This window comes from Chrysochloris asiatica, unplaced genomic scaffold (assembly GCF_000296735.1).
Source record: "Chrysochloris asiatica unplaced genomic scaffold, ChrAsi1.0 scaffold00005, whole genome shotgun sequence".
In the NCBI taxonomy this organism is placed as follows: Eukaryota; Metazoa; Chordata; class Mammalia; order Afrosoricida; family Chrysochloridae; genus Chrysochloris; species Chrysochloris asiatica.
In genome coordinates, this window is record NW_006408523.1 from 41137172 (window position 1) to 41152322 (window position 15151).

At 36.9% G+C, this 15151-nt stretch overlaps 1 protein-coding gene across 1 annotated transcript in view; it reads right to left on the reverse strand.

Annotated features, from left to right (window-relative positions):
- The window catches only part of SCEL (sciellin), a 155709-nt gene that overhangs the window by 41788 nt on the left and 98770 nt on the right, over positions 1–15151 (reverse strand). The window contains 5 exon segments of the mRNA XM_006832069.1: positions 3005–3113; positions 7272–7346; positions 10121–10192; positions 11782–11877; positions 14354–14416. Coding sequence (XP_006832132.1) covers positions 3005–3113; positions 7272–7346; positions 10121–10192; positions 11782–11877; positions 14354–14416 — 415 coding nt within the window.

A 15151-nucleotide genomic window follows, 5' to 3' on the forward strand; every position in this document is an offset into this window, starting at 1 on the left:
TAAGGAGATCTGGTGACACAATGGTTAAGTACCCAACTGCTAACAGTAAGGTTGGCAGTTCAAATCCACTTAGCAGCACCTACTGATCTGCTTCTACAAAGATTGCTATTGTTATTAAGTGCCATCAAGTCAGTTCTGACTCATAGTAACTCTGTGTAGGGTTTCTGGGGAGCAGCTGGTGGGTTTGAACCACTGACCTTGTAGTTAAAACTGATCTTTCGGTCCAGTGCTTATCTTACAGCACCACACCAGCATTCCTCCATAAAGATTACAGTCTAGATAACCCTATGGGGCCATTGTACACTGTCACATGGGGCCACTATGAGTAAAACATTGACTGCATGATACCTAACAACAATATGTACCCATGCCCAACAGAATGAAACCTTACACAGTCTTGAGTCATCTTCACAATCATTGCTGTGTTTAAGTTCATTTTGCAGCAACCGGTGTAGGCTAATGCATCAGACTGCAAAGTCATCTGAACTGCAAGGGCGATAGTTCAAGCTCACCAGCTGCTCCTTGTAAACCCTATACAGGGTCGCTACAGGTTGGAATCAACTTGATGGCACTTAACAACAACATATCAATCCATCTTGTTAAGGGTCATCCTCTTTTTCACTGACTCTCTACTTTATCACTCATGATGCTCTTCCTCATGGACCAGTCCCAACTGATAACACATCCAAAGAATGTGAGACAAAGTCCCACCATCCTTGCTTCTAACGAGAATTCTGGCTTTACTTTTTCCAAGACAGATTTGTTCATTCTTCTGGCATCCCATGGTATAGTTAATGTTCTTCATCAACCCCAAAATTCAAAAGCATAAATTCTTTGTTAGTCTTTCTTAGTTATTGTCCATCTTAATAGACAACTGGAAAGATCATGGCTTGAGTCAGGTGCATCTTAGTCTTCAAAATGACATCTTTTGCTTCTTAACACTCTAAAGAGACTTTTTGCAGCAGATTCACCTAATCTGCTACATTGTTTGATTTTTTTGACTACTGCTGAAAAGAAATAGTTGACACCTTCAATCTTGTCTCCGTTTATCCTGATGTTGTTTATTGGTTCCATTGTGAGTCTTTTTGTTCTCATGATGTTGAAGCATAGTCCATAGTGAAGGCTGTAATCTTTGATCTTCATCAGTAAGTGCTCTAAGTCCTCTTCACTTTCAGCAAATAATATATATCATCTGCATATTCCAGGTTGCTAATGAATTTTCCTTCAATTCTAATGTTGTGCTCTTCTCAGATAGTCCAGCTTCATAGATAATTTGCTCTTCTGGCATCCATTTTGGTCTTTTCTTTCATTCTTGTATTTTAATGATCTGGTTTCTTCATGTATGATGTCTTTGATGTCATCCCATAGCTCATCCAGTCTTCAGTCATTAGTATTCAATGCAGCAACACTATTCTTGTGATGGTTTCTAAGTTCAGGTGTGATGGTTTCTAAGTTGTACTTTGGCTCTCATGTACTTGTTTTAATTTTCTTCAGCTTCAACTTGAACTTGCTAACAATAACATAGAGCTTTAAAAAATAGGAGCATGTCGAACTAATCTCTAAGATTCTTGATTTAATTAATCTGGGGAAGGTCCCATGCATTATCTTTTGTTCTAATTCTCTCAAATGATGACACTGTTGAGAACCTCTGATATAGTCTATTTCCTCACAATATATGTAAGGAAACTGAGGCATAGTTTTCTTAGATGATTGTTCAGGGTTATACAGCCATAGTTAGTGACAAAGCCTAAACTAGAAATCTTGTCCCATTCAGTCACATCAAAAACTATGATGTTATTGTGAGAGCTTAAAGAAATTGCATATGAAAGTACAGACTGTGAAACTCTCTACTAATGCACGATTTCTGAAGGAGCCCTAGTTGCACAAGGTACTACTACACTGTACAACTAACTGCAAGGTCCATGGTTCAAACATACCAGCCACTCCTTGGAAACCCTATACTGAGTCACTATGAGTCAAAACCAATTCAATGGCACTTAACAACAACAATAGTGTCTTTAAAGAAGAAAGATCTGTAATCTGATCCCATAAAAGTTATAGCCTAGAAGAGATCACAGCCTAAAGTACTACTGTGTCACAAGAGGTAACCATGGACTGAAATCACCTGGATGGTCCCAACAACAATAACCTATTATTATATATAATCCAGTATTATACACCCACTCCTCATTTGTCAGCATGGTTAGGTTCCAAAGACCCAATCATTATGAGAAAATCAGCATTAGACAAAAATAAACTATGACCCTATCAGATCACGAAATGGAGTATGACCACATCATTACAAAGCTGCGAATTCATCATTACATAACTTCCAAACCAATGAAAGCCATGGCCCAGTCAAGTTAGCACATAACTCTAGTCACCACAGCCAGCATTACTCTCACCTCACACCTCGGCATTTGTCACTGCCGGACATTCATTGTTACTACACAGAATAGTTGGATAATAGATGCTTTCTCTTGTCAAAATGCAAAATGTTGGATAACAATATAGTCGATAAGTGAGGAGTAGGTGCAATTATTCATACTCTCAACAGCAGAAACTGAATTTCAACTATTGCTAAGCTTATAAATACTATGTAATTTCATGATATAAAAATCTGCTAGCTGTCTGCTCAACAATTTCTTTTCCTTTTTGGATTTAATTGTTTATTTTATGTAATAAATATTTTATCAAAATTTTACCAAAAAATATTTTATAAAGAAAAGAGGACAAATGTTTATTTTTTTTTCAGATTTAAATCATTAGAACCAGAAGGAAAGAATGTGTTAGTATTCAATCCTATTACTAAAGCCAAGGTAGTAATTAACAAGCCTCTAAGGTTTAGACTGAATAACTCCAAGAAATATTTAAGCAGCACATTATTAATGAGGATGATAATGTTTCTGAAAGCTGTAAGTTCATTTTATGCATTCATTAAATAATTATTTTTATTCCAGTCATTATACAATTTTATATTGAAACAAAATAAGCACACACTTACCTTAAAACAAGTGGAGTGGCAGCAAATTTGTAATTCATCTAAAATCATTTTTGTTTCTATACCCAAGGGTTTTCGGCAATAAGTGCACATATCTCTCTCAATGACAGACCTATAGAGACATAAGCAATTAAAAAATAAATCTGCCATTGCACAAAAGACAGATATATTTCTCATAAAATCATATGGAAATGATGCTAGATTTGATGATACTCTGAGAAATTGCACAAAATCAAGAAACGTTGGGGGTTTACTTATTCTAATAATAAGATTGATTTTTTTTTCCCTCGCTATCTCAAAATGATGTCAAAAAATTAACATCTGGGAAAGTCTCACATTATTAATTCATCAGCAATCAAGAGTGCATCTGGGCAGCAGAAAGATGTTCACAGTTTTGTAATTGAACTAAGTAAGAAGTATCCCTTGAAGCTAGAAGGGGTTTTAATTATTAATTTACATATATCATTTTACAGATTACATGAAAAAATTATACTGAGTATTAATATAAATTTTTAATTCTCAAAACATTCAATACATCAAAAATAGAAATCCATTCAAGAGTACGTCATTAAATTCACAGATGATGGATCTGCAAGATTCTAGGCTCTAGGCTTTATAGTCACCCAAACCCTACTCATAACTTCCTTTGTATCATGGTAAGACTTAGAATATTGAGTTATTTGTGAAAAAAATGTGTGTTTTCTAAAGAAATAAACCTAGGCCAAAAATTTGATGGTAGGAAAAGAGTTTCCTTTTAAAATTTATATTGGAAAAAATGTTTAGTAATAAAGTGTGGCTGTGGTCATCAGAATCCACAATATCTTAGTCACATGAGAGCCTTAAGAAAGACCAATAGATGTTGGATTGTCTTCCTTTTGGAAGATTTCTGGATTAAGTCTTATATAGTACTTTGTAGTATTTTCTAGGTTTGGGGCTTTAACATTGTGGCCCTCTCATTTGTAAAGTAGAATACATCATGAGGTGACAAACTAAAAATAGTAATCAGGATGGCTTTCTGGTGTAGTGCTGTAGGATAACCACCAGGTCGGTGGTTCAGACCCACCAGCCACTCTGAGGGAAAAAGATGAAGAGATCTACTCTACTAAAGATTTAAAGCCTTGGAAACTCTAAGTAGCAATTCTACTTTTTCCTATAGGGTTTCTAGGAGTTGGAATTGACTCAGTGGCAGTGAGTTTGGAGTTTGGTCTCTGAGTAAGCAGCAGAGCCAGAATGTGTCTATAGATGACCTAGCTGTAGAGTTCTGGACTCATGGTATAGCACTGCAGGATAAGCATTGGACTGTGAACCACAAGGTTGGTGGTTCAAACACACCAGCTGCTCCATGGAAACCTGCACAGGGTTGCTGTGATTTGGAACAGACTCAACAACACTTAACAACAACAACAGCTCCAGAGGTCTGAGTACTGCCTCAGGACCTGCTACAAGGGTTATTGGGATCACTTCACTGAAATAAACTAGTCATGGCCAGGAGCCATAATTTTAATATAGCAACTGGGAAGGAGATAAGCTGGAAGGACTCAGAAATGGAAGAAAATGAATGAGAATACATAAACTTTATTTGATTTTAGCCTTTTAGTGTTTCTAGTAACATCTTTCTAACTTTTATGAATACAAATATTTCCTGCTTTCAGTAAATTATAGCTACTTTCTTATAGATTCCTGGCAAATATTTTATAATGGGTTCCTCATATACATACAAGGAGCTCTGGTAGCGTAGTGGTTACGAATCAGGCTGCTAACCTCAAGGTCGAAACTACCAGCTGTTCTGCGGGAGAAAGATGCGGCTTTCTGCATCCACAAAGATTTACAGCCTCAGAAACCCTGTACAGGGTCACCTATGAGTCTGAACCGACTCCGTGGTACTTAACAACAACAACAACATATACATACAGATATATCAACACACTTGTACAAGGGTCCAGCTTTCCCTTTAAAATTGTTAGCAATTCAAGATAGAAAACAAGTGCTCTATGTCACTCATTCCGTTATCCCATAGGGTCTGGATGAGGAGCTGAGAATACAGAGAAGAGTAAGGTGGTTGAGAAACTTTCTCTTCACTGAAGGAGACCGCTGTGTGATGCAGTGACTCCACTATAATGTAAGTAAAGTGGAAAGAATTAGAAGAACACAGCCAGAGCACAAACAACCCAGGGGTGAAGTCAGGAACGGTTTCTCAGAAAAAGTGTCATATGAGTTAAATCCTGAAAAAGTGGGAGCTCTCCAGGCGGAGAGAGCAGATAGGTGGGGTGGGGTATGATGGAGGGATTCCAAGCAGAGCGATCAGGAAGTACAAAGATTCCACAAAACAAAGGCATTTCACTTGACTGGGCTTTAGTCAATATTCAGCAGGAGCAGATCCTGACAGTAAACAGTGCACAAAGGTTTCTATCCTGCAGTCAGTAGAATTGGCGTGCTTAGAGAAGACCTATGATGGCATAGCCAATTTTAGACAATAATCAATACCTGGGATGATTGGACTTACAGACGATTAGCTTTTTCTCTAATGACTAAGACCCACCTTCAAATTAGGACTGAAATACATCTTAATAGAAAGACTTTAAGAGGACTATTTCCTTTTTTTTTTTTTTTCTTTAGATGCCCCACACCCTAACGCCTTCCCTGTTTTCCTCTTTAAGAATGAAAATACCAGTCCAGGAAAAGCTCTGAATATTGTTTGAAAAATTATAATTTTTACATTATGAAAGCATGAATGATTCTCTTACTCATGGCACTAAAGATCATCTAATCAAATATTGTTAAAAATCTATACGGTCCAACAGATAAATAATAGTTTAGCTGTGCTAGAAACTAAACTTTTAAAATAGCTATGTGGCTAGGCCCACTGGGATCAGAGAGGCTGGTCTCATTATTCATTAACTTTTACTGAAATATATTATTCCAGAAAAAAATTGTTAATAAACACATTCTGTTTTCAAGATTAAGAAACACATCCTCCTTTTAAGGCTAATGAACATATCCTGTTTCCAGGACATTATGGGTCTTGTAATCTTGTGATTATCTTGCAACTATTTAACAAAGTTATATGTGTAAAACAGCCCAAAATGTTGTCCAAAAGTTCGTCATACCTATGTATAAAAGCACTTTTAAAATCCTAACTAGCCAGAACATTTATTGACTGGGTAAATGATGGGCTGCCCAACTTTAAGATGCGCTATTAACCCTGCATAGCAATCTAGTGATGGTACTCTGAGTTGTTTATTTCTTGACAAGACTGTACTGTGAATCAAAGTTCTTTTCAAAACATTATATCTAACCTAGCTCTTTTTGTTATCTAGGCAGTATTTGTAATTCTACTATTTGTATAGATGATTTTACTCCCCAAAGACTTAGGACTTCAAGTCAAGCCACCATAAATCACTGGCAATGGGCAAGACCTTTAAAAAGTGACAGACATAGGCTATACCTCTGACGACTGGTCCATGTTTTTCTTAGCAAATGGGGCATATGCTCATTTTTTTCTGAAACTCATTCATTGACACCCATTAGGTGCTAACTACTGCATTAGAAGTTGAGGCTACACATAAAAATAAAGCATGACCTTACCCTCAAGGGGCCACGTTTCTAGCCCTTGCTACAGAGAAACACCATCAATGGAATACTGGGTACTTTCAGGACTTCTGGTTTCCAAATATGATGTTAATTGGATATTTTCATTTTCTCCACTGGAAAGTGGCAGGCCGCACTCTCATGAGTGCCACCTATGTGCCCCACTGAACATTAAATGGTAAACAAAGGATCATTTACATCAAAAGCCTGGAGTGGGGCCAGTTCACCAGCACTAAATCGTTACTCATCTGTAACCCCACTCCTGGGAATTGAGCTTGGGCTGAGAGTGGGTAGCAGTATATCCAAACAGCTGTTTGTAAGGTGAGCTGGCTTTGGAGAACCGCAAGGAAGGAAGGCTGAAGTCAGTTAAGAGATGCAGTGAAGTCTATATGCTAATAATATGGCATTTCTAGAGACTCCTGGGAACTACAGAAACCTGAGGGGCTGGTCTGGGAGGTTGCTTTAAAGCACAGGAAGGTCTTTTAAAATCAAAGGCACAAAAACCAAGGAGCAACAACAGCCACAAAACAAACAAGAAACTAATTTCTAGATGCAAAAGTTATAGTGAGTTATACTTTGCTCCATTTACATTCATAACAATCATCATCAGGACTGTTACTTCCAAGTGCAAAGGACAGTAAAAATATACACTTCTATATATGAACCATAAATGCATACTCACCTATCAGAAGTAGAATAAACAGTTTGAATGTATTTTCCAGAGACATTTTCTGGAGGCACATCCTTTGGTGATTTACTAGGGGAAGAAAAAAAGAAAAGAAAAGAAAAAAATATATATATATATTTATACATACATATATATATATGATGAGAATTGGGCTATTTTCTCCAGTATTAGTATATATATATATATATACCTATGAAAACATCTATCACTCATTTGTCAGTTGGCCATACTGTGGTGGCTTGTGTATTGCTGTGATACTATAAGCTATGCCACCAGTAATTTAAATATCAGCAGCGTCACCTATGGTGGACAGATTTCAGCAAAGTTTCCAGACTAAAACAGTGTAGGAAGACAGAGAGGCACACTGGTGATGATTGTGTAAGCACTGAATATGAATAGTAGTGGAATATTTTTAGATACAGTGCCTGAAGATGGGACCCTCGGGTTGGAAGGCATTCAGAATACGACTGGTGAAGAGCTACCTCCTCAAAGGAAGTTAACCTTAAAGACATGAATGAAGCAAAACTTTCAGGACCTTCTTTTGATGATAGGGCACAACTTAAAATGAGGAGAAATAGCTATAAATATCAATTACTAAACAGAACATGGAATGTACAAAGTATGAATCTAGGAAAATGAGAAGCTGTCAAAAATGAAATGGAACATATAAAGTGAGCTCTTAGGCTTAAGTGAGCTGAAATAGACCAGTACTGGCATTTTAAAACCAGACAGTCACTTGGCTTACTGTACCAGGAACGACAGATTGAAAAGGAATGAAGTCACATTCATTGTCAAAAAAAACTTTTCTTTTCAAGATCTATCTTAAAGTGCAATGCTGTCTATGATAGGATGTTATTCATATGCCTACACAGAAGACCAGTTAATACACTATAATTCAAATTTACACATCAACCACTAAAGCCAGTAATGATGAAATTGAAAACTGCTACCAACTTCTTGAGTCTGAAACTGACCAAACATGCAAAAAGAGGCATTGATAATTACTGGTGATTAGAATGTGAAAGTTGGAAACAAAGAGGAAGGATGAGTAGTTGGAAAACATGGCCTAGATGATACAAATGATGCAAGAGATCACATGATACAATTTTGAAAGGCCAACACCTTATTCACGGAAAATTCCTTTTGAAACAATATAGAAGGTGACCATAGCCATGTACCTGACAAGGTGGAATACACAGGAATCAAATTGACCACATAGGTGAGAAGAGATTGTAGGTGGAAAAGCTCAATATCATCAACCAAAACAAGGCCAGGCACAGATTGTAGAACAGACCATCAATTACAAAATATTTTTCCTAAGCAAATTCAGGTTGTAATGGAAGAAAATTAAAACAAAACTAGAAAAGTCAAAATATGACCTTGAATATATCCCACCTGAGTTTAGAGATCAGATACTAATGACTGAAGAGCAGAAGAATTGTGGAATGACATCGAGAACATCATACATGAAGAAAGCAAAAAGTCACTAAAACAACAGGAAAGAAAGAAAAGACCAAATTAGATGTCAGAAGAGATTCCAAAACTTTCTCTTGATTGTAGAGAAGCCAAAGAGAACGGAAGAAATGGAGAGGTAAAATAACTGAATAGAAAGTTTCAAAGGGTAACTTGAGAAGACAAAGTCAAGTATTATAAAGAAATGTTCAAAGACATGAAGTTAGAAAACACAAAGGGCAGAATATTTTCATCATGTCTCAAGCTGGAAAAAAAAAAAAAAAAAAAACGAAGAAAAAAATTCAAGACTTGATTTGCAATATTTAAGGATTCTATGGCTCCTAGGAAACCCTATAAAGGGTCTCTATGAGTTGGATTTAACTTGATGGCACTTAACAACAACAACATGTTTATGTGAGAATTTTTTAATGGCCCTGGTGGCACAAACAGTTAAATGGTTATCTACTAACCAGAAAGTTGGTGGTTCAAATCCAGCCAGGAGCTTCTTGAAAGAAAGACCTGTCAATCGGCTTCTGTAAAGATTAAAGCCTAGAAAACCCTATGGAACAGCTTTATTCAGTCACATGGGATTTCTCTGTGTTGGCTACTACTCAACAGTACCTAACAACAAAAATCCTATTACACATAGATATGTTATGCTAAAATATTATTTACTTGATTATTTAGTATGGCGCTGTGGGTTAATGCACTGGACTACAAAGTCAATTTGAACCGCAAGGTCAGAAGTTCAAGCTCACCAGCTGCTCCTTGGAAACCCTATACAGGGTATCTATGGATCGGAACCAACTCAACAGTACTTACCAACAACAACTTAATATTGGAAACATTATAAAGAATTACATATGCAGGACTCAATATACCCTTAAATTGTCTTCAATTTGTAAGAAGCATACCTAAAAATGATAGCATTTCTTTTTAAACATAAGTCATTTCAAAATTATAAAAATATTTGCAGTGTTGTTGTTGTTAAGTGTCGCCGAGTGGGTTTTGACTCATAGAGCTGCTGTAAAGTGTTTCTGGGAAGTGGCTGGTATGTTTGAGCTGCTGTCCTATAGCATCACACTGTTGTTGCTGTTGTTGAGTGCTGTCGAGTTGGTTCCGACCCATAGAGACCCTGAACAGGGTTTCCGAGGCTGTAAATCTTTAAGAAGAAAGCCTCATCTTTCTCCCATGGAGCAGCTGGTAGTTTCAAACTGCTGACCTTGCGGTTCGCAGCCCAATTCATAACCACTACGCTGCCAGAGCTCTTTATAGCATCACACTAGGACTCTAAAATGAGGCCAGAGATTCATAGGCCCCCACCAGATTTGAACTCATGATCTCTAGCTTCCAAGGTCAGTGCTCTAATCCCAGAAGTAAAGTGCCCATACCTATTCTCCACATATGTCCTTGTGTACACGACTGTATCCTTTGATCCTGCAGGTCTGGTTCCAACACCGGAGCTGCAATACAAACCATTTTACTTCATGTGTTAAGTTTACTTACAACAATAGGAAAAACAATTAGGCTGTCATCCAATTTAGCACACACACACACAAATGCATGTATGTTTCTTCTACAGCTTTTGAAATATGAATGTTAAATTGTATTAACCCACTCTGCATATCTTTCATTTTGTTCTTCATTTCCATTGTCTTGATCTACTTTCAGAGTATTTCTATAAAAGTTGGTCACTCAGGAAGTCTGCTGTAGAGTACAAGAATGACTTGGAATATTTGTTTAATTGATATGGTTTAGTGTCTATTTCCCTGAGGTCCCCTTCGTTTTTCTAAACCATGACTTTTTTCACAAAACTTGAACAAGAAGTGGACATTATTAATAGTTCTGACAACATGTGATTACAGAAGCCTTTTGGATATACCTAAAGATGGACTCTAGGTTTGGTGCTATAGAATCACAGGTGGGAAGTTCAAACCCACCAGCTGCTCCTTGAAAATCCTATGCAGGGTCACTATGAGTCGGAACCGACTTGACAATAACAACAAGAATGTGTAAGAAGTCCTGGTGGTGCAGTGGTTAAAGTGTTCAGCTGCTAATATTGAAGGATTATTGTTGATGCTTTTAATCCACCATCCACTTGAAAGGAGAAAGATTGGCAGTCAGCTTCTAGCCTTGGGAGCACTATGGGGCAGTCCTACACTGTTCTAAGGGTTGCTAAGAGTCAGGATCAATTTGCCAGTAACAGAGGGCTGATGAAATGAAATGCCGATAGGTCTCTTGTGATACAATAGTGAATAATTGTTATCAGGACTGATTGTGAGGGTTGGAAATGTAAAGGTAGATGTTTTATAGCAAGGAGGGGAGTGATTAACTTTGCAGTCTAGGAGTGGAGGTCCCTGGGACCATCAAGGGAGAAGAGCACAGAGTGGGACCCTATTCAGAGAAGCAGTGACACCAGAGATGGAGGCAGAGACGATGACGTGGAGAGATGGAGCAGCTGGGGACTTTAGACCCAGAGAGGGAGAGGGGCTGTGTGCTGACGACAGGTGGGCAGGCTTTCAGGATGTATACCCTTTGGCTGGTTGATGATGCATGGAGGGGATTGTAACCATGGCAATGATTCCATATACGATAGGATGAATGTAAACTAATGTTCTCCCATGTAAACTATCACATAACTCACAATAAAACATAAAAAAAAAAAAGTCCTTTATCTTTTTAGTAAATGCAACTGCCACCTGCATGATTCTCTATTTTTTTCTTTTGAGGGGAGAAGATAATGCAAAATATTTATCTTTGAAAAATATTTCTACCAAACGTAAATTTTTTAGGAAAAAATACATTTTATACATTCCATTTCAGATGTCACATGGTAACAAAAGACCAATTTGTTGATTTGTCACCCTTTTGTACGGCTTAACCCCTGATATGAATCAGAACCGACTCCACGGTACTTAACAACAACAACAACAACCCTGATCAAACTGACTACTTCTTCATTTTTAAAAAAGGGTGAGGTCGCATTTGGGGTATTTTTTTAAAAACGTAAAGAGAGTACTGCTGTCCTGTGTTTTGTAATTAACCAGAGTACCTGCTATTGTTTCTGGTTTCATAAGAATAGGCAGTGCTTCCTTTCAGTTTGTTGTTTAGTTGTTTAGTGGTGGAAACAGTGACTTGTCCATTTAGTCTGAAAAAACAAACACGTACATTTGTAGCTGAAAATTGAGGCCACTTCGAATTTTTTCTTATCATTAAACTTTTACTCAATTAACACTATTTTACATACAGAGGATCTATTCAAGTTATCATGGTTTCTACAGGCAAACACACACAATACTTACACTATTTTATTTCCTCCACAGAACCACTCTCTAACTGTGAAGATTACAGTCATGTGTCACATGCTCTAAGTCTAGGGTGGTTGTTGTTGCTAGCTAGGTGCCATCGAGTCAGTTCTGACTCATAGTGCCTCTGTACACGGTTTCCAAGGAGCAGCTGCTGGGTTTGAACTGTCAGCCTTATCGATCCTAGTCCAGTGCTGATCCTACAGCGCCACACCAGGAATCCAACTCTAGGGAAGAATGCCTTTGTATCAAGGGAGGAAATCGTATGAATTTTGTTCTTGTAACATTGTCAAACCAGTGGTGCCACTTTAGAATGCTTCCCATGTGTATTAAATCTGAAAGATTATTCATTTAACGAAAATGATCCAGAGGTTGCTTTGAGAAATTCCACTTCCCATTTTGTTCTTAATTGAAGACAGCAGGAGAACTCTGACCTAGATCTCTGCTAATCTAAAGATGTCACCATGTGCAACAAAGTATAAGCCTAGATACTTTTCCCTGCCAAGCAGAAAAAATTCTTAGGAAAGCATAGTGAAAATGTTAGCATCTATCCCTCCTTAGTGTTAGTAAACTCCATTATAGGAAAGACATGAACATCTAGATGGGAGCTTAGATCCTAATCAGGCTTTATCATTCTCCAACAGGCTACTTCTTTCATTCTTGGTGGCTCTTAAAGAAGAAAATGTTTGTTGACATATTATCTCTGGGATACAGCAATTATCTTCTGGTTTTCAGATAGATGTTTTCACAAAACAAGTAGCTGAGTTAAAAGTATACTAAATAATGAAAAGGTAGAATTAATATTATTAGAAGATTAGAGACATATGATTATTAGAATATGTCATTCCAGGAATAAACCCTGCTAAGAATCAAATCTGTTTTATGCGATTACAAAGCCTAACTTCAACCAACAGATAGCTTCAAAGGACAGAGGCTACCAAGGAGTTTACAATGTATTTTCTTTGTGCTCAGAAATGTAAAATCAAATATTGTCAGTTTGCAAAGTGTGCAAACAGGAGAGGAAATAATTTACAAGCAGTGATTCAAGCTCATCAGTCGCTCTTTGGAAACCCTATACTTGGTCACTATGGGTCGGAACTGACTCGACAGCACTTAACAACCACTATAACAACCTATTCCTAGTTGTGTTTATAATGAAATTTATGATAAAGTCTTCATAAAAGATTTCATTCTTAAAATTGTGAATAAAAAACAAATACTAGAAAATAAATTTCTAGTATGGAACAACTTTGAAGGATTTTCCCTTTCATGTAGGCTTTAAGAGTGGTACAGATTTTTTGTCTGTTTGTTTTATAAATAAACCATTTAGTTTGAAGTATTTGAGATTAATAGAAAATTTCAAAGATAATACTTAAAGCGATCCAGCTTCCCTTCATGCTAACACCTTACATAACCATGGAACATTTTTCAAAAGTAAAAACAATGTTATTAACCTGTAGCTTTTCGACTTCACCAGATTTTTTAAAAAGCTATTATACTATATTATATAAAGAAATGTCAAAATTAGGTCCTGTTTTGTAGGTGTGATAAAGTTGTACATTCTTTTAGTGTGAAGCATCCAAGGAAGATATTCCCAGAGTTCTTTATACACTGTTGAAAATCTACCAAGCAACAGCAACTAAAAATAAATTTCCACCAGGCAAGTGCAGTGATTTAAATTTACATGATACGTTTTACACTAAGCAATAAAGCAGCAGATCCTGCATCAGAGATTCTAACAGAATTAGAATATTGTTTATTTGGATTTTTTCCATATTAGCTGCTAAGTACCCTATACCATTATTCCTTGTATTTGGTTAGTATTTGTAGTTAAATATTATAATTCAACTTCTCAGAAAATGTTTCCAAGAGTATATAATTTATAGGGAGTATGGTGGGTTCTGGTAGCATAGTGTTTATGACTTGGGCTGCGAACCACAAGGTTAGCAATTTGAAACTACCAGCTGTTCCATGGGTGAAAGATGAGGCTTTCTGCTCCCATAAAGATTTACAGCCTTGGAAACCCTGTACGGGTTGCTATGAGTCGGAACTAACTCCAAGGCATATAACGACAGCAATGGTGGCTCTGTAGGATAAGCAATGGACTGTGAACCACAAGGCCAGTGACCCAAGCCCAACAGCTGTTCCTTGGGAGAAAAACAAGGCTTTTTGTTCCTGAAAATATTTACAGCCTCGTAAACCATATACAGGATCACTATGAATCGGAAACCAACTTGAGGGCTCTTAGCAACAACAAATATAATTAATACAAGTATGTGTGGAATTTACAAGAAAGAAAACAAATTATATAAGTCTTACCTTCCATTCTCATTTTCAGACACATTGGAATTTACTTTAATTAATTTTTCTAGGTCCTGATCTCTATAGGAGAAGAAAAAAAAAATAACTCAAAAACACAACTTATAGATATACATCTTAAGCTACAAAATAATTATGGGAAATAAACAAATATTCGATTAAAAATAAAAAGAATCCATATATAATTTTAGACATGATGGTGGTGGTTGTGTGTTGTGGAGTCGGTTCTGACTCATAGCAGCCTGAATATAGGGCTTCCAAGTCTGTAAATCTTTATGGGAACATAAAGCCTCATCTTTCTCCTGCAGAATGGCTGGTATTTTGAACTGCTGACCTTGAGTTAGCAGTCCAACTCGTAACCACTAGGCTACCAGAGTTCCTTAATCTTAGACAAAGTCATTGTTTATTTCTACCACTTAAGAATACTAGAGGGGAAATTTATAAAAAGAAAAATTGGGATAAAATACAAATGTCATCTTATAGCACTTGGCTCTATACATACGGTCCATAAGGATAGGGGCCCTTGGGATTCTGACACTGATTGAGTCATGTGATCCATACAACTCAAGTACAAGATCATGGGTTATGATGTAAGAGAATCATACAGAACAAATTCGTTAGAAGGATTGGGAAACTTGGTCTGAAAAGAAACAACTGATTCATATTCACATATTAGTATTTGAGGAATACTAACTTTTGTCATAGCTTGGTTCTATGAAGAAAAACGTGGCATCAGGATTGGAGGAAGACTCATTAACAACCTGTGATATGCAGATGATACAACCTTGCTTGCTGAAA